Source organism: Alligator mississippiensis, chromosome 3 (assembly GCF_030867095.1).
Source record: "Alligator mississippiensis isolate rAllMis1 chromosome 3, rAllMis1, whole genome shotgun sequence".
Classification (NCBI taxonomy): Eukaryota; Metazoa; Chordata; order Crocodylia; family Alligatoridae; genus Alligator; species Alligator mississippiensis.
In genome coordinates this window covers 289,145,982-289,165,832 of record NC_081826.1, presented here as the reverse complement: position 1 = coordinate 289,165,832, position 19,851 = coordinate 289,145,982, and the positions used below count along the sequence as shown (strand labels likewise).

General features: G+C 43.7%; 1 protein-coding gene across 1 annotated transcript in view; it reads right to left on the bottom strand.

Annotated features, from left to right (window-relative positions):
* DYM (dymeclin) overlaps nt 1–19,851 on the bottom strand; it is a 374,678-nt gene that overhangs the window by 300,288 nt on the left and 54,539 nt on the right. Inside the window, exons 4-6 of the mRNA XM_006259049.4 lie at nt 15,880–15,932; nt 14,910–15,003; nt 13,130–13,263 (exon numbers count right to left, since the gene is read on the bottom strand). Coding sequence (XP_006259111.1) covers nt 13,130–13,263; nt 14,910–15,003; nt 15,880–15,932 — 281 coding nt within the window. The remainder of the gene's footprint in view (nt 1–13,129; nt 13,264–14,909; nt 15,004–15,879; nt 15,933–19,851) is intronic.

Genomic DNA, 19,851 nt, shown 5'->3' with positions numbered 1-19,851 from the left:
AAAGCAGCTGCTTGACAAGTCAGTTAAAACTATATATCATTCCACATTTCCTAACATATCAAAATGTAAAATTAATACAAATTTGAAAACATTAAGTTGGCAATTGCTTTTGTTCTTGTATGACAAAAAACAGTGCACCAGATTGCTTAAATAAATTAATACAATTATAACACAGTCTCATGGATAACAAAAAGATGTACCCAGAAGGCTTAATTGAGCTGCAAATGTACATGCAGGACTGGTTATATCAACCAATAAGAATGCATCTTCCTTTAGAAGAAAACTGAAGTCCAAATGGAAAAACCACACCGAGGCTTTCCATTTGGCAATTTAAATCACTCGTTTAAAACTAATCCACACCAGAAGAATGAGCAAAGTGTCCAGATAATTAAAAAGTCTGCAAGTCAACCTGATTACTAGGTGCTTCAGTCAGTGTCACTGATTGTTAACACTTCACATTTCACTCAGCTTAGGAAATGAAGATGAATGGCTGGTCAGCCAACTTCTAGTACTGCGTCCTACTGGAACCTCAGTAGTCCAGATCTAATTACTTTCATGGTATTCTGCGAGTCTATCACCCAGAGGCTTCTGAGCATCAAAACCATGACGAAGGCTTCTGTTTGCAGTTTTTGCTTGGCTGAATTTAATCTCTGTTTATTTTCTAGTTTTAAAAGGAACAATTCGAGCTTTTTATGACTATTTTAAAACTTGTGGCAAACATACCTTGGCCTTAAGACAGTTGCACTTCTTGGGATTACAAATCAAAATAAATAGTGTTTGGTTCTGGCACAACAAATACTGCAATATTCAAGGCTGCTGACAATACAGAGCAATATTTATATAACTTTTTTTTGCTCTCACAGTACCCCAAAGGTAAGCTAGCACTGCTTTCTAAACTCATGCTCTCACTTACTGACACAAGCCGCATGCCAGGATTGTGACAGAAAACGAATAATACTTGCATTTCCCACAAGTCTGTTGTGCAGTAAACCCTAAAACATCCTTGCACTGTCAGCAGAGGCAGAAGGTGAAATGGGCTAAAATGGGGATTTGCAACAATACAGAGAGTAAGTATAGGTGCATCAACTGTAGATACATAACCCCATTAATATAGGATTCCTGGTCTGTAGAGAAAAGCAGAAGAAAGATGCTACTAAATTCAGAGGTTGAGGTGAAACAACAGCTAGATCTTCTCCGGCTCCATGCCCCAGGGTGGACCAGAGTTGGAGCCCTCCTGGAGCCAGAGGGTAAGCAGAGAGTAGGGGGCAGACTGAAGCAGAGGGCAAGCACCAGAGAGGGAAGTGGTGAGAGCGACAGGCAGCAGGGGGAAAGGTGGGGGGCCAGGCTCCAGTAGACAGGGGTCAGGCTCCTTGACACCCGCCATCATCACCAGCCCCCTGCCACTGCAGCAGTGTGTGTGTGCGCTAGGGGGAGGACAGGTTTAAAGAACTCTCCAATAATTAGATTCTACACATGCAAAATTATACAATTTTCCATGAATAGAATAATTATTGGAAGTTGTCTTAAATTCAAACCCATCTTGGAGTCAGGTAAATACTTCCACTGAATTTCCCATGAAAATACAGCTACAAAGAAAATAAACTCAGTAAGATAATATCATGGTTTAAAAACACCTACAACGAAGACTCCTTTCATAACCCTAATTTACTGAATTATAGACAAACGCCAAGAGGTAAATACTTACCCTGTGTCAGCCAAAAATGGAATGGGCTCCCAAGGGAAGTGGTACTCTCCCCTACCCTGGGGGTCTTCAAGAGGAGGCTGGATGGGCATCTGGCTGCCATGCTGCAAATCAACAGTGCAGCAAATGTCTGCATGCATAGTGCGTGCGGTTTGCAACACTACAGATGGGTCTGCGGCACTGTAAACCACAGGCATACACTCATCTGGATGCACCCTATGATATTCAATGCCATTTACTCCTAAGCAGTGTCAAATGTATTCCTCAGGGGTTTGTCCTTTTAAAATTTAACATTTTACATTACAGAAAGATGCATGCAAATCTAACTTATGCTCATTTTTCCTTTTTTCAAAGTGCTGTTGAGTGGCTAGACAGCAAACAAATCCTACCCTTTACCAAATCAGATAAAAGGAAATGGAGCTTACAATACCTTTCCAAACCTTGGTGTATTTCATATTTTCAATTAGACACATCTTGCAACAAGCAAAACATTATAACCAAAGGTATGGCAGTGTTACTCTCTTTAACCTGAGTTTGCTCCTAATTTCAAGTCAAAGTTTTAGGAAGCACACCAGAGGGAATACTCACAATAATACAAAAGTATTTCTTTCCACAACTGAATTATTAAAAACACATTAAAATTGTCACCTAGTGAACTGCACGTTCTAAAGGAAATCAGTTTTTTATCAAGGAAGCATGGCTTCCTTTATGCAGAATCTCCCATGAGTAGCACAACGTAGCTCCTGTTCACTAGACTCTAAAATTGCTGAAAGTATTTAACCTTAAACTTAAAACCATTGCCCATAAGTGAAGCCTAAGTGAAGATATGAAAAATAATTCCCAGACTAAAACATTTCTAACTTCTATGAATTTTCAACCTGCTGACACTGCAAAAATTACTACAGTCCCCCGAACTGACAATATATTTTAAATTTTTTCCGTAGTAGGTGAGAGGGGGGGGAAACAATAAAGTCAAAGCATTTTTTAAAAATTGTTTGCATCATGTAGCACACATTTTGTCTATTTATAGTCCAGCATGATTTCAACTAGCCAAATAAATCTACAGAACATGAAGAAGTCATTTTCCTCTATTTCACTGAACTTACATATGAGGAAAAGTACTGGTCTGAGGCAATTACAGTTACAATTATGGTGCAATTAATACAGTAACGGAGCCACAAATAGTATTAATACTACACGTGCAGTCAATTCAATCAATTAAAAAAATTAGACCTGTAAGTCAGCAGGACTGAATGAACTTCATCTGAGAGTGCTGAAGGAGCTGGCCGAAGTCATCGCGGAACCCCTGGCAAAACTCTTCCACAACTTGTAGTGCTCTGGAGAAGCCCCTGAGGACTGGAAGAGGGTTGATGTTGTGCCCATCTACAAGAAGGGGAGGTGGGAGGACCCAAGTAACTCTAGGCCAGTTAGCCTAACTTCTATCCAAGGGAAAATCCTGGAAAAATTCATCAAGGAGTCTATCCGCAATAAGCTTACAGAAGGTAGGATTCTGAACAACAGCAAGCATAGCTTCGTTGCAGGCAGGTCTTGTCTCACCAGGCTGGACATTAGAAGACACTATTTCACAGTCAGGGCAGCTAGGATCTGGAAACAACTTCCAAGGGAAGCGGTGCTTGGCTCCAACCTTGGGGGTCTTTAAGAGGAGGCGTGACAATTAATTAGCTGGGGTCATATAAGCCCAGTATTCTGTCCTCCCCAGGGCAGGGGGTCGGACTTGATGATCTACTTAGGTCCCTTCCAACCCTACAGCTATGAATCACCAACCTCATCTCCTTTTACAACCAGGTAACTTGCCACCTGGGCAAGAGAGAGGAGGTTGACATTGTATACCTTGACTTCCAAAAAGCCTTCGCTCTGGTATCACACGATGTCATCGTGAGAAAATTGGAGGACTGTGGGCTTAACTCCGAGACAGTCAGGTGGGTGAGAAACTGTCTCCGCGGTAGGACTCAGAGTTCTAACGAACAGATCTGTGTTGTCCTGGTAAGAAGTGGCCAGCGGCATCCCACAGGGGTCAGTGCTTGGTCCAGGACTTTTTAACCTATCAATTATTTGGATGTGGGGGTAAAGAGCTCACTGGCCAAGTTTGCGGATGACACCAAGTTATGGGGAAGCATGTCATGCTTGACGATAGGCTACAGATACAGGCGGACCTGGACAGGCTACAAGTTGGGCAGATCGGAACCAGATGGAGTTCAACATCAAGAAATATAAAGTGCTCCACCTGGGGATGCACAACCCCCTACACACCCACAGACTTGGTGGCACCAAATTGACTAGCACCATGAACAAAAGGGACCTGGGTGTAATAATAGACCACAGTATGAACATGAGCAGTCAGTGTGATGCTGCAGTCAGTAGGGCAAACAACAGTCTGGCATACATCAACTGAGGCATCTCCAGCAAATCCAAGCAAGTGATTCTTCTGCTCTACTCAGTACTGGTGAGACTGCAGCTGGAGTACTATGTCCAGTTCTGGGCCGCACTTTAACAAGGACGTGGAAAAGCTTGAGAGGTCCAGAGGAGAGCCAGCTGTATGATCAGACTTGCACAGAAAGCCATATGAGGCAAGGCTAAGGGACTTGAGATTCTTCAGCCTGGAAAAGAAAAGGCTGAGAGGGGACTTGGTAGCAGCTTACCACTACATCAGGGGAGTATATCAAGGGCTCGGTGAACAACTACTCACTTGGGGACCCTTAGGGAAAACTAGGAGTAATTAGCACAAACACCTGGAAGACCATTTCAGACTGAACATTAGGAAAAACTTCTTCACAGTCAGGGTGTCCAGGCTGTGAAATAAGTTCCCTCCAGAAGTGGTGCAATCACCTACCCTGGAAATCTTCAAGAGGAGACTGGACGATCACCTTGCTGGGGTCACTTAACCCCAGTTGTCTTTCCTGCCTGGTGCAGAGGGCTGGACCCGAGGATCTCAGTGGTCCCTTCCAGCTTCACAATCTATGAATCTATGAATTTATGGCACCATGAAGTGGGAAACCAGCAACAAAGATATTCCCCAAAATATGAAGAATCTCTTTGTGGCTCATTTGTATGGCAGCATAAATGGAATTTGTAACAACCCCATGCCAATGCTGGCAATCAACTGTCACAAGGACCCCAGGATGGGAAAGAGGCTTCCCAATGCCAGGGTCCTGTGATTTCTAAAAAATGCAGTTGCGCAGTTCCAGGGCTGTCCAGGGGCCGGGCCAAAAATCAACTGTCTATCTGCCCAAGTCCAGACAGTATTGGGGGGGGGGGGGTGTCACAAACTGGCCCAGTACAGTCCAGGGCCTAGAGGAAGACCTGGGACTATCCAGAACCAGATCCAGCAGCCATCTAATTACCAGTCCCAGCCCTGATAGCAGGATAAGGGTGGCACAGCTCTGCAGTTGCAAGATTGGGATTGGAGTAATTTTATGCCCCAACCCAAATATCACATCTCTTGCCATACTGACTGGGATAAGGCATAAAATTCCTCTGATCCAATCACACCACAGTTCTCACACCTGCCAGGGGCCTAACTCAAGCACTATGGAAGAAGTTACCTTTTTTTTTTTTTTTTAAACTTATAATCAAATGTCATTCAGTTAAAACAATGTATCCTTTTCTACACTGGGACACATGCATTTTTGTTTAATTCTCAACTCGTCAAGACAATTAAACGGATACATGCCAAATCTATAACGTGAGAGAGCTATAAACGTGGAACACTACGTATTTTCAGAAACAATGACTTTTCAATAGCAGGATAGAGACAATACACAAAATACTCATTCGTGTTAAAAGATTACAGATTTGAATCAAGGAAACACATAACCCCTCGGGTCAAATCAGCAAGGGCTGAATCTATCCAGATAACATTAGAACTGATTTACACTGAGGGAAATCAAAAGGTAACTTCTCATTTTTGCTACCTCCTGAAGCAATGCCATATACATGCAATTAACAGGGTGAATGCAAAATTAAGTCAGAGTAGGCTGAAACACCATATTTAATGGAGGCCACGGAAAGCCTTCAAGTGTAGGCTACTGATAGGCTTGTGATATGAATAATTCTTGGCATCTATTATCTTCAAAGCCAACAAAATTGTTGGTGGAAACATCCACACAGGGCCCGACAGGCTAAAGGTTTTACCCAAAGCAAACCAGCCTTTTTCTACAATGTCTTGTTAACACCAGTGCACCTCCAACAGTGGCAGCAAACCACAGAGTACAGCTCTCAAGCCAACAAGCAGCCAGAATTTTAAGCACTTGGTTGTCTAAGTTTGCACTAAATTGATGCAGCCAGCTACTGGTTTGCTAGTGCTCCTATGGAGTGCATCAAGACACAGCCTCAAACCCAGCTGCTGCCCGCTTCTCTGCCTTACTGCACCATATACTTTCCTCTGCAGCAGTCCTAGGAGAGAACTGAGTATGAAGACCAAGACTGAAATAAGTGTTCCCAGTTTCTGGTAAACTACAGCTTAAAATCCCCAACTATAAAAAAAACTAAGTACAGAATGAAGCAAGAAAAGCCACACTGTCATCCTGATGCAAAGCATGCAACCAGAGACGCAGGGAACAGGAAGAGTGCTCTGTGGTTCATCTGTTTGGTGGCAGGGCAGAAGGAAGGGAGTTGCACAGATACACAAATCTGTTTGGTTTAACCTTTAAGACCGACAAAAAGCTTTGACATCCCTATGTTTTGGGCTGCATCCCTGCATCAGAACCATTTGCCCCGATACAATGAGGATGAACTTCCTACAGGAATCTCTGACAGCATTTTCAGAGAAAAGGTAGGCTTTTTCCTTTGGCCTCTTTGTTCCATGAGCAATTTAGCAGGGGTGGAAGTTGCTATAAGAAACCAAATTGAGTGCTGATTAACAACTCTAAGAACATCAATTGTTAATTGAAAGAATAAAAGGTTCTACTTCAGATCAGGGACCTCACTGAAATATATATCAACATAAGGTTTGAGGGAATTCTGTGCTTATGAAATCACACTGGACCTGAGCTGGGTCACTGCAACCAGCTGCCAGAAAAAGTTATTGACCATTGGATAAGAACCTGATAAAATGTCAACTTACTTTACATTGTCATTCACTGACTCAGACTGGGTTAAAAACATTAAAATTTTCAAGATTTCACCCCTGCAGATAGTAAGCCATCACCCCATTCTTAGTTCACAAGTTGCCCAGTCCCCTATAAAATGTTAGCATTACATTTCAACTAGTATGCTTGTAGTGGCTAAAACGTCATAGGAAAAAAATATCAAGAGGGATTTAGAATCTTTGAAAGCCATGGTTATTATTTCATTTTAATCTAAAAAAAACCTCCGCTATACTGTTCAAAGTCTCCATAAGAAAATTGCAACAACCAAAAAACTTCATAGCACATCCCTGACGAGCTCATCTGCACAGTCAAAAACCAGGACCTCTGGGCCTAAAAGCATAATGCTCTGCTGTTTGTACTGAAGGATGAGGTCCACCAGTTTGAAAGTTGTCTGACCCACAGCACACTAAAACACCACATTCTTAACATGTCTTCCAGTTTCTTTCTTCACACCCCAGGGCCACTGTCTGCGCCACGTAGCTACAGCCACTGGACGGTCCCCACACCATAGCTGCTCCCCATACTATGCTACCCCACGTGCTCTGCACAACACCCTGGGGCCACTCCACATGCCAGGCAGCCGAGCACTCACCATGCCATGCCCTGTGGCCGCATGCCATCCCCACCCCGCACAGCCATGTGCCCCATGCCACACCCTAGGGCTGCTCCCCATGCCATACAGGCACAGCTACTGGGTGCCCATGCCATGCTCTGTGCCACACCCCCCCCCCCCCCGGCCGCAGCCAACAGACATTCCCTGCGCCATGGCTGTTCCCCATGCCACTCCCTGCAGTTGTGCACCACGTCACCCCGCACACCCTACACCACACCCTGCGGCCACTCCCTACACCCAGCAAGCACTCCCCGCACCACCCCCTGTGGCCACGCACCACCCCCCCACACACACACAGCCATGCCCCACACCCCCCCACACGTCCTGCGCCACACCCCAGGGCCACTGCCCGCACCCAATGGTTGCTCCTCCCAACATGGCCATTCCCCACACCATGCTACCCCCCCCCCACGTGCCCTGCGCCACACGCCAGGGCTGCTCCCCACACCATGCAGCCAGCAAGCACTCCCCATGCCACACCCTGTGTGGCCATGCACCAGCCCTCCCCTGCGCAGCCACTCACCACGCAGAGCGGCTGGAAGGTGGGGGGGGGGGTGGAGTGAGGCATGACCCAGAATGGCAGGGGGAGCAGGGCAGGACCCAGAGCAGCAGCGGGGGTGGGGAGGGGAAGGAGCAGGCCAGAACCCAGAGCGGTGGCAGGACGGTGGGGTGGGGAGCAGGGCTGGACCTGGAGCGGCTGGGGGAGGGCACAGGGCCAGACATGAGTCTCTGTCCCCGCCCCCCCCCCCCAGCCCATCATTCACGACGGGCGTTTTGTTAGTATGCATGCATGCACGCACACACACACACACTTTGGACAGCTATATGCTGATACAGCTATACCAAAGACTATAAATAAAATTCTGCTATTTTTTTTTTCCTAAGCAGCACATATTATGTCCAAATAAAAGAGGTTTTTCTTTTATTTTTAATATATACTTTAGATAACACTTGAGTTGTTTAGTTTTCCAGCATCTTAAAATGTACACTCTTCTATGTATAATGCCAATAATATGTAAAACTGCTGAAGACCCCCAAATCATGGACATACACACAGACATTAGACATGTCTCACAGGACCCCTGTGAGGTTTGTAAGAATTATCCCCATTTACAGATAGGAAACCTGAGACAAAGAAGCAACTGGCACAATTCCACAGTGCAGTGGTGACAAAGTTAACAAAGCAGCCAGATATCTCAACTCCCCGTCTGCTGGTTCGGACCAACAGACCACACACAAACACACTCTTCATTAAGAGAATTCTGCTCATCTAAGATAATTCTAAAGCAAGTTTGACAGCAACATGTACAAACTTATCACTAATGCACATCACTATGACTTACAGTCCAGTACTATTAAAGACTGTATAAATGCAGACATCTGTATATAGATGGTATCTTACTGACACTAGTAAGTTTTCAGACTTTTAAATATGGAACTCTCTCAAATGTCAAAAATATAATTGCTGTGGTTTTGACTACTAAAACACAACAATTAAGCAATACTTTCCTTATCTGGCATTTTGCTGTCTGTTTTTACTGTGCTGTGTTATACAACTAAGCAGTATCGTTTTACCAGGTAGAAACCCATATTCAGTCTGCAGTAATAGTTTATTGTAGGCAGGCACTGCTTGTTTAATGCATCAGCTAGCTGACCTCATTTTTAAAGATTACTCATCACAGCTTAAAGACATTAAACCATTTCAACACGTAGCTGTTAATCTTTTGGCACCAGAAGTCTGATTTCCCCAGAGCAAAGGCAGGCGCCAAGGAGTTAAACAGATTTTAATAAATGGTTTTCACTAGTCTGTGCATAAACTATTATTATACATTCTCAACACATGCCCTTCCTGCAAGGACTGTTTGAGGGTACCCCATGTTCAGATAGCTGTGGAGGCTCTTCCACAACCCACACACGTCGTATTAGAACTCTGACATCAGCCATTCTTTCGGAAGAAACCAAAGTAATTGGTTCGATGCAATAAGCCACATGTGATTAGAATCTCAACCATACCTATACAATAAAGCCAGGAAATTCAGAGTCAAGGTTCCCATGCTAACCATGACTCTGCCTCCTTCTGTGTGCACTGAAAGCATCTTGTTATGTGACAGCGTAATGAAAGTCCTTGTTTGGTAAATAAAGCATTGTAACAAGGATTGCTCCCTCTAGAACTGTGAATGCAGTGCATACATATCCAAACGCACTCAAAAGGCCCTTTTGTGATACAGACCTGTAAGCGATGGGGAGAAAGTTGCTAAAGGAAGATCAGCTCTTTATTTCTTACTTTTCCACAGGCTCTCTGAAGTGTTTGGACAGAACTTGCATTACAGCTGTAGCAGGTTGTAAAATCCACCCCCCCAAACAAAGAACAATTGCTCCCTAGGGCACTTTTTCCAACTGAGTGCTTTGTTCAGTGCAGATTTAAACATCCCAGGCAATGGGTTTCTATCCCTCCCACTGGGAGACTATTTTACCTTTTAATGGATCAAACTTTTCTAGTATTCAACCTAAACTTACTTTCCTACGCTTTTGTCAAACGAAAAGTTTTTCTTCATTCTCTGTGACTGAAAGGACACAGATTCCTCCTAAGCTTAAGGGTATTTTAGTCAAAATTTATGCCTCATCTGAACCCTGCAAGAAAATCTCAAAATCTGTGTACATTAAAAACTGGAAGAGACACGAAAGCACAGAATTTCCAGAAGTGGAGATCAGAATAAAGGACAAACACCCACATCCATCTCCTTCTCTTTGGCAACAAGAGAGACTTTAGACAAAATTACTGCACCAAAGCATATTCCACTCCATCTGAATTTACCAAAAATACCCAGTTCATACTCTCAGCTATGCTGGATGGGCTGTATTTATACAGTTTCTGGATATCAGTAAGAAAAAAAGTTTGCACAATAGCTGGCTTGTGCACTTAACCTGAAGTTTTCCTTCTCAGGACATTTCCCAGCTTCCAAATGTGGATTACTATAGATCTCCCTGAACCCACCTCAAGTGAGCAGCATGACTGCCAAAACGCAAATGGGCAACTCCACAACCAAGAGAGAATGGAGAGAAAGAATATGGTACATATTCATCATGGAAAAGTTATATCTGCTTTGCTAAAAGACAAGTATCAAAATTTTTATCCCATCTGGTTGCCATGCTACAACTAACTCAAGAGAACTATAAAAGAAAAACACCACAAGTACACTACACTGGAAAATAAGTCCATTAAAAAATGGAAAGACAGCACGAGACAGTCCTGTCCTCCTTCTCAGCAAGACCAAATAGGCAGCACCTTTGAAACATTTGCATAGCTAATCACATTTTGCACCACAAGAATGTATTTTAATTATATGATTCTTACATACATGTCGATATGGTCGTGTGGTTGTGTTAATGAAAAGCAGGGAAGGGGAAAGCAGCACAGGAAGTGTTACCAACTTCCTTTATTAATGGGTCAACTGTATTCACAGTGCTGCTTTGTTCCTCCCCTTGATATTTTTGTAAAAGCTATTCTTATTGTATTCCTGTTTTGTTTTATTATGAAATTATATTCCTTTTTCACACACAATTCTAAATCCCTTTTAAAGCTCAGAACAGCTCTGCACTATATCATTTATAAAACTAAGAGGAGGAATTCCAACCACATAGGCAGGAAAGGAGTCCAGTGGCTGCATTCTTGAAGCACAAAGATACCCGTGAAGCAGAATGTCTTTCCTTAGATGCTTCCCGTTCACATTCTGGCAGAAATTTGCTCTATTTCTATTTTGAACTTGATGGAGATTATAGCACATCATCATCGTGAGCACAGAGGATTAAGGGTTTGCTAATGTGTGCCCCAGGGCATGCAATGGCAAGCACCAGGAATCAAACCAACATTTATTTATTAGATTTATCTCCTGCCCTATCCAAAAGGCTCAGAGCAGCTTAAAATAAACAATCAGGGACAGACAGAATTCCCCAAACACCCCCACAAAACTGGTGAGGTCCAATTCTCTTCCCTCCCTGCCTAAACCCCCACAAGCAAACCCTCCTGCCAATCCCAATCAGGCCTCCCAACTGCCACTCGCATCCAGTTACAAGAAACCTTCTCCTACCCACCCCACCACTCCCTGCCCACCCATTTCTATTACTCTGCTTCAATCCCTGGGGAGATCTCCCCACTGAACACATCACCCCCTCTCCTACAGACGTCTCTTACATTACACACCAAAACACTGCTACTGATCACCAGGCATCCTGCATGGCACTAGAAATTAGAGATGCAATGGATCTGACCACCCAGGTCAGATAACGGAGGAAAACATTTTGCTTTTATCTTTGCGATACCAAAAAGAATCTACTGTCAGTATGAAAGCCTACCTTTAACATAGCACTATTCATCATTAAATCTCCAGGTGCTGTACAAAGGAGGTCAGTATATTATGTCAATTTTACAGATAGGGAAGCTAAGGCAGAGAAAGAGGAAGTGATCTGTACCAGAGGTCACTCAGTGGCAGAGCCAAAAATCAAAGCCAGGTCTCCCGACTCCTAGAGCTATATCCACTAGGCCACACATGAGTCTCATAAATATTAAAGGGAAGAGGAAAAAAGATTGGACTAATCTTTAAATATTACGGAACATGACTGTGTGATTTAGGCAACCAAATGCCTCAACCAAATCCCCTCAAACTACTGAGCATGCAGTTTCCCAAATAGCTGTAACATCATCTTTCCTACCAGTGGTAGTATAACAGATAGGACTTGCTCTAAGTATGGCTGTGGCCTAGGCAAAGGGCTCTTTTGATCTTGGCATCTCTCATGTACTCAAATAAAGCAGATCTGGTCAGAAGGCCAAGAACCTAGTGGAGGCAGTGGCAGAGCTGGTGGATGGATACTATTTCACACAGCAGCCCTGACACTGCCTTTACTAAGTTCTCTTCTTTTGAGCAGACAACTTTTACATAGCACAGAGCAGAGAGGGACAGCACCATCTTCTGGTCAGATGGTTTCTTTCCAAGTGGAATTCTTCTCAAATAGGTGCACACTCACTCCATGCACACCAAACTGTGGTACCTTATACAGTGCTGAAAGCTACCTTGAGACCACAGAATGCTTAGTAAGATCCTGAAGACATCCACTGTCTAAGTTTAAAAACTGAATCAAGATTAAACTTGAAGACGAAGCAAAAGAAATTTAAGTAAGCTGTAAAATGCTAGGCTGTGGAGAACTGAATGGAGAATGCTCTGCCTTTATTTTTTTTAAAAGAAAAAATGAAAAATCTTTATAGTAAAAAGGTGCCACATGCCTCCCTGGGCTTTGTGAAAAACTGCCCCATTGTCTTCAGTAGAAAATCCAGACAGTCAACTACTTTCTGGAAGCTTTGAGCACCCTGGAGACAGATGCCAAGGGAAAGATTCAACATTCACTCAGCACTGGCTTAGCTCATATACTGTACCAATGAATTAAAGTTAGAATTTTACTATAGACTTGAATGGGAACCGAAGCTGAATGTTTTTGAAATTCCTGCCCCACATGCTTTCAGTTTCTCCTCATGATCAAAGTATCCCCATGCTGAAAACATTTCAGTATGGCTGAAAACATCTCTGCATGCAGCTGATTGCTTCATAATTTCTAATTTTAAGATAAAGCCCAAGAACCTTAAGCTGGACAGCACCTAAGTAAAAACTTTTTCAACAATTCTCATCTGTTTCCTTGACAATATTATAGACCTACCATATAAGCCAGGTGTTCTTTCCTCGTATGTAAAATGAAGTTGCAGTTCCTCTTCTGTCATCTGACTGATGAACACTTTTAGCAAACAGCAAATAATAAACAATGCATTGTGGGCCTGCCAAATAAAGAGGTGGCTACAAGAGAAACAGAAACAAGAGTCAATGATATTCAACGCATTAATATTCAGCCATGATCATCACCAGGGGTGTGCTACAGAAGACAGGTCCCAGTGACCTGGGCAGGGCAAAGGCAAGGCACCCCTGAGCGATTCAAAGGGTGGACTCTCAAGGCATTTCTACATGGCAAACTTGCTGCACCAAACAGCAACAAACTCAAACGCAGGCTGCGTCCCAAGCCACCAGCAGGTTAGTCGTGCCCATGAAGTGCTGCACACTGGCTAATTAGCCCATCCAAAGAGCTTCACAAGTCACAGTACTGCTTCCAGGATAGGAGGCAGCTTGCACATGGACCTTGTCTAGAACTCCTCCCTGAGTTGTGTGCCTTTCCCTCCATGCACTTTTCCCAGGTGACATCATTCTACATGGAAGAAGCTCTGCAGACCTCAAAGGCACAGCAGCCAAGACCAGCTATTCTCTGCAGTACTGTCCACAGAGTCCCTACAAGCAGCTGCAGGGGGACTCAGCCAACATATTCAGTGCCTGCTAAAGCTTATTCTGTCAAAGTGGTTGCAGGGACAATAAAGCACAAGCCATCCCTTCAGAGATGAGTCTTTCTGGACAAGGAGGGAGCCCTGGATCTAAAATGATTAGGAGAGGTTGAGGCATCTACAAGATTTCAGCTTCCTTCTCTGCGAACACCTTCCTGCAGACACAGACACTTCCAGAAAAGAATAATCACTGGAAAGCAAGCCTGATGAAGGGTATTTATACCCGAAAGCTTGCAAAAAAAAAAGTTTTCTAGCTATTTGAGTTGGTCTAATAAAAGATATCAGATTTACACAAAGAACCTTGTCTGCCCATTTCCTTAGACCAATATGACTATACAACCTATACCCCTGTAATCACTGGAAAAACACTGAAATATCTTCCTTGCTGGGAGGAAGGGTGTAGATCTCACCATACAAATTGAAAACCATAGAATTTTAGATGGTTTCCTATTCTAGACTGGTCAGCTCCAGATACTCTAGGGATAATGCACCAGCTTTATAATAAATAGATTTAGCTAAAAAGATGTCAGCTGGTTTTTTATGTCTAAAAATAAGCACTTAAGATGAAAAACAAGTGTGCAGTAGCAGCCATTGCACCTACATTTTAGAACGCTTACAGAAATCCTTAGCTCATCAGCCATGCTCTTAAATTTTATTTATGCTCCAAGGAGTTTTGAGTCACAAACTGTAAATCCAGTAGAGGACAATTTGTGTAGCATTTTTACTGTCTGTCATGCCCACCCACAGGAAACAATGGGGACAGCAAAGCCCCAGACCTGAATTGTGGGTAGGGAAGATTAATCCAAAGGTATTTAAAAACATATGTTTATCACATCATTTAGAACCAGTCACACAAAGGAAAATATAATATATAAAACCGAGAATGGAAATTTTCTTATGTTTCATTCCCAGTGCTTCAAATGTATAAGATACACGTTTCTTTTTAAAGGGAAAGTTACATCAAGCAAAAACAAAAATTTACAGAACCTAAATTTTCACTTTTCTGATTAAAGGCATGTAAAGAGCAGCCCTCCTGGCAGTACTCAAGGACTATGAACAAAACAAACATTTAAAACGTGGAACATAATACACCACATTGCTCTGGTAACTTACTTCTGACATTCTGCTGAAATTTTTAACTCCTTGGTTCTAGAAAGGAAGACTTTAATCAACGCTCCAAGATTTCCTGACCGAGGATTGTTCTCAACTAGAGGAGAGATATGAAAGAATACATGGCATTTGTAATTTAATATTATGATAATTATTTTGAACAAAAGATAGATTGAATATAGTTTTTAAGGTCTGCACAGTTCTAGGACACACGAGTACATCCCCACCTATTTTTCAGAACATGTAGCTAAGGAAGGAAAAAACCTTTAAGATTCTTCTGTCCCCATTTTTACCACTGCAAAAAGTGAAACAATGAAATCCATGCTACTTTGTGCAAGATTACTCCCGAACCCAAGAGATCTCACTGTCAGTGAAACATGCTTGATCTTCAGAGTAAAATTTTCCTTTTAGAAATATCCTTCTATTACTCAGTTGTTTTTTTTACTAGCCCTTGCTTCCACAAGCTCCTCAGATAATTCCTATTTATTAGCATTTACCCAGTTAATAATTCCGATGTTTTAATAGTGTAGTAAGACTAAACACTAAGTTAAAAATTGAAAATGAGAAGCTAGCTACAGAATTATCTTCTAATTCAACATGGACTCTACATCATACGTATGACACCCTGTACTTCTTCTCTATCATCATTCCCCCTGAATGTACAATGTTTTAAAAATCACTATGTGAAAGAAGTCTGCTCAGCAACTGGTGCCCAAGCCACATCCTTTCTTTGGAAGCGCACAGAATAAAGCAGTAGTGACAATTTTACGTTCAAATGGCACATACAAGTAGAACGTTTCCACCTGTTATTTGGGGGATAAAGATAATTTTAAAAAATCTTACTGGTAGAAAACAGATGGATGAAATTAATACACAACAGACACAGAAGTTTATATGAACACTGCAGTTTAGCAGAGAAGCTGACAACATACAAAATGCAAAAAGAAATGGAGACATCAAAATAATCGCTTACCTAAAGACTTGCAGACTGATATGGTGGCTTCTTCCAAGAGCTTTAACTCAGCACTAGAAAAAGAAAAAAGAAAGATTTAATTATAGAAGCAATGACAAAGAGAGCTGTGTGAAATTTCACCAAGCGTTTAGTTTCAAAGATGTTTCTATGTGTTTCGAGCTCGAAACAGTGAAATCGAAATAAAACAAAAAGCATCGAAACAGCTTCAAAATAAAATGAGGGCACTTGAAACATTTCAAAACATTTCAAGCTTCGAAGCAGCCCAGTGGTGGGAGGCAGGGGAGAGCCAGAGCTGCACTCCAAGTGGCTTGCAGCCCCATGTAGCTCAGCCCAGCGGGGAACACAGCCCTGGCTCTCCCTGCCTCCCACCATAGGGCTGCACTCCGATGGGCTGGTGGAGCCGATCAGAACGCAGCACCAGCTCTGCCCACCTCCCACCTCCAGACTGTGCTCCAGTCGGCTCTGCCAGCCCCATGGAGCTCAGCCCAGTGGCAGGAGGTGGAGCACAGCGCTGGCTCTGCCCTCCTCTTGCCACCAGGCTGAGTTCCATAGAGCTGTGAGCTCGCATGGGGCTGCTCAGCTCCCAGCTCCATGGAACTCAGCCCGGTGGCAAGAGGTGGAGTGCGACACCGGGGCTGTGCTCCCCTTCCTGCCACCAGGCTCAGCTCCCGGCAGCTCGCACCCCCATGCAACTCAGCTCAGTGGCGGGAGGCAGAGGGCTCAGCTCTGAGTGGCTTACAGCCCCATGGAACTCAGCCCGGTGGCAGGAGGCGGAGCACGGAGATGGCACTATGCACTGCCTCCTGCCAACAGGCTCAGCTTCAAGCAGCTCCAAGCAGTGTCTTGAGCTCCATAGGGTTACTGAGCCGCTCGGAGCGCAGCCCAGTGGTGGGAGGCGGGCAGAGGTGGGACTGAGCTTTGCCTCCTGCTGCCAGGCTGAGCTCCATGGAGGTGTGCCAGGTGTGGGCTGCGCCTAGCACCGATCCAAAACGGCAGCCTCTTGTCATCCAGCATGCAGATCTGGGGGCTCGCACCCCCAGGAGTGCTGCGGGGCTATGCCAGACTCCTCCTGGGGATGCAGGCCCCCTGATGTGCACCCGATTGACAGGAGGCTGCAGCTGCTGCCTGCAGCCAGCAGCAGCATCCGTCTTCCCCGGAGTTGGGTGTGGGCCGCACCCAGCACTGGTCCCAGGTGACAGCAGCAGCCTCCTGTCATCCTACACAGATCCAGGGGCCCACACCCCAGGAAGAGTCTGGCACAGCCCTGCAGCGCTCCCAGAGGTGCAATCCCCTGGATCTGCATGCCGGATGACAGGAGGCTGCCACTGCCAGCAAGTTTTGTTTTCAAGATTTGAGGTACAGTTTCCGAGAAACTTCTGCACCTATCTCCTTGAAACTTGGCAGGCTTCATGCCCTCAGAAGGGGCTACCATCCCTGCAATTTGCATCAAATCAAATCAGGCAATAAATGACAACATTTTAGGCATTTTCATAATTCCCCATTATAGCCTATGGGTGAAACATCGAAACGAGTCGAAACAGCAAAACAGTTTCGACAAAACAAAACAGGACAGTGCTTCGAAACGAAACAAAAACTGTCCCTTCAAAATGGCAAAACGGATGTCGAAATGAAACAATGGTGTTTCGCACAGCCCTAATGACAATTTCTGAGCCTATAAAGGTCTGCCACTTACAAGATAAAATTACTGCACTTAAAACAAAAAGCTCTAACACTCCTGGAAGAAAGCCATAATCCAAATTACAGAATGCCATTTACCTGGTTTACACAGGTTATAAACCTATAGACACACCATTCAAAATTCAGGCTGCTTACAGACATGGGAAAAAACTAAAACAGCGCTTTACTTTCAGCTTGGCACACCTTCACATCAAACACAGCACATGCCTGGGAGAGGGATCAAGTTAGTTTGATCTGGCTCTGCAGCATCTGTATAGATTTGGTGCTTCAGCACGGCTTTTTGGTGCTCTTATCTAAATAGCTGATTGAATCAGCTATTAGATAAAAGTGCCAAAAAGCCCTGTTAAAGCACCCAAACTATACAGACACTGCAGAGCTGGGTCAAAGTAATGGATGCCTCTCCTGGTAAAGCACTGGGGGGGGGGGCGTTGTTTCATGTCTGTCAGCACCTAGAGCGACTATAAACTGGGCAATTAACCTGTGTTTCACTTTGTCAAACAATTCATATTTAAAGTGGGCTGACAATGTTACATGTCATTGGCTTCACTGTGCCCATGTTTGTTCTGGAATAAACAACATTGAAAAAAAAAAACCATGCAGGCCTCCAGTTTGATTTTGCAGAAGAATGTTAGTTCTGTCCTGGGACCCCTCTGTATTGCATAACTGTAAGAAGAGAGATATAATCCCTTTTCTAAAGCTGAATATAAGGAGCCTTAATAGAAAGATATTTAACTTCAAACAGACAAAACATCCAAATTTTATTACCCTACTATAATAACTGTTTTCATATTATACAAAAATAGCTGTAAGTCTGGTACACATCCAAAGGATTTTTTAAAATACATTAATTGCCAGATAACACATTTATATGAAAACCCCTAACCTAAGAATCAAACTACTTTAAAATAGTGTCAACAGTGTTCTACCTATAACACACATTTCCTTACTTAGTACTTCTAGCACCATAAACTGCTTTCCATGGACTGTACAAATTAACTAATCCTCAAAGCCTGTGTGAAGTAGGTCAGGAATTAGTTTGCTTTTGTGGAAGTGAAAACAGAAATGGTTGTTAGGTTTCCTTCCCAAGGCCACATTAAGCACCATAAAGGTATAGAATTTAAATAGTAATTATCCAAGGGTCTAGTCTTCTGTCAACACACAGCAAGACAGGAAGGGAATTTTCAGAAATGGAATGTTAATATCCCTCTTTTGGTTTAATGTTGTTATTAACCTAACAAACTCTATTCCTGTAGTACAGTATATGATACACTATAAAGCCAACAGATTTTGTATCGTGGGGGGCTGCCCTTTAATGCCTCCAAACCTACCTTGCTGGTTTTAAGAAACATGGTATGAAACAACATACTAAAAACTCAACCTTCTTTGGGTAAATCTTTTATTAGACCAACTAATAATTTCATAGATTCCATAGACATTAGGGCTGGAAGGGACCTCGCAAGATCATCAGGTCCAGCCCCCCGCCCCAGGGGCAGGAAGTCAGCTGGGGTGAGATCACCCAAGCAAGATAAGCATCGAAGCGTTTCTTAAAGGTATCCAGAGAAGGTGCTTGCACCATTTCTGGGTGGAGTCTATTCCAGACTCTGGAGACTCAGATAGTAAATACGTTTTTCCTTATGTCCAGTCTAAGATGGTCTTCCAGCAGTTTGTGACCGTTAGACCTTGTCTTCCCTTAGGGTGCCCTGGTGAACAGACATTCTCCCAGTTCCTGATGCACACCGCTTATGTACTTATAGGCTGCTACCAAGCCAGCCCTGAGTCCTTCACTTCTCCAGGCTGAAGAGTCCCACGCCTCTCAGGCTCTCCTTATAAGGCCTGCTCTCTTGACCCCTAATCATGCATGTGGCTCTCTTCTGGACTCTCTCAAGCTTCTCCACGTCCTTTCTAAAGTGTGGAGCCTAGAACTGGATGCAGTACTCCAGCTGCAGCCTCACCAAAACCAAGTAAAGCAGGAGGATGACTTCTTGGGTCTTGCTTGAGATGCACTGGTAGATGCAAGACAATTTTATTCGCTTTGCCAGCTGTGGCATCGCATTGCTGGCTCATGTTCATCTTGTGGTCCATCGTGACCCCCAAGTCTCTTTTGGTCCATCGTGACCCCCAAGTCTCTTTTGGTCGTGGTGGTAGTGAGTGTAGCACTGCCAAGCCTATAACTATGATGTGGATTTTTTCTCCTGAGGTGGAGTACCTTGCATTTCTCTGTGTTGAATGTCACTGGGTTTTGATCCATCCATCTTGTGAGCATGTCCAGGTCAG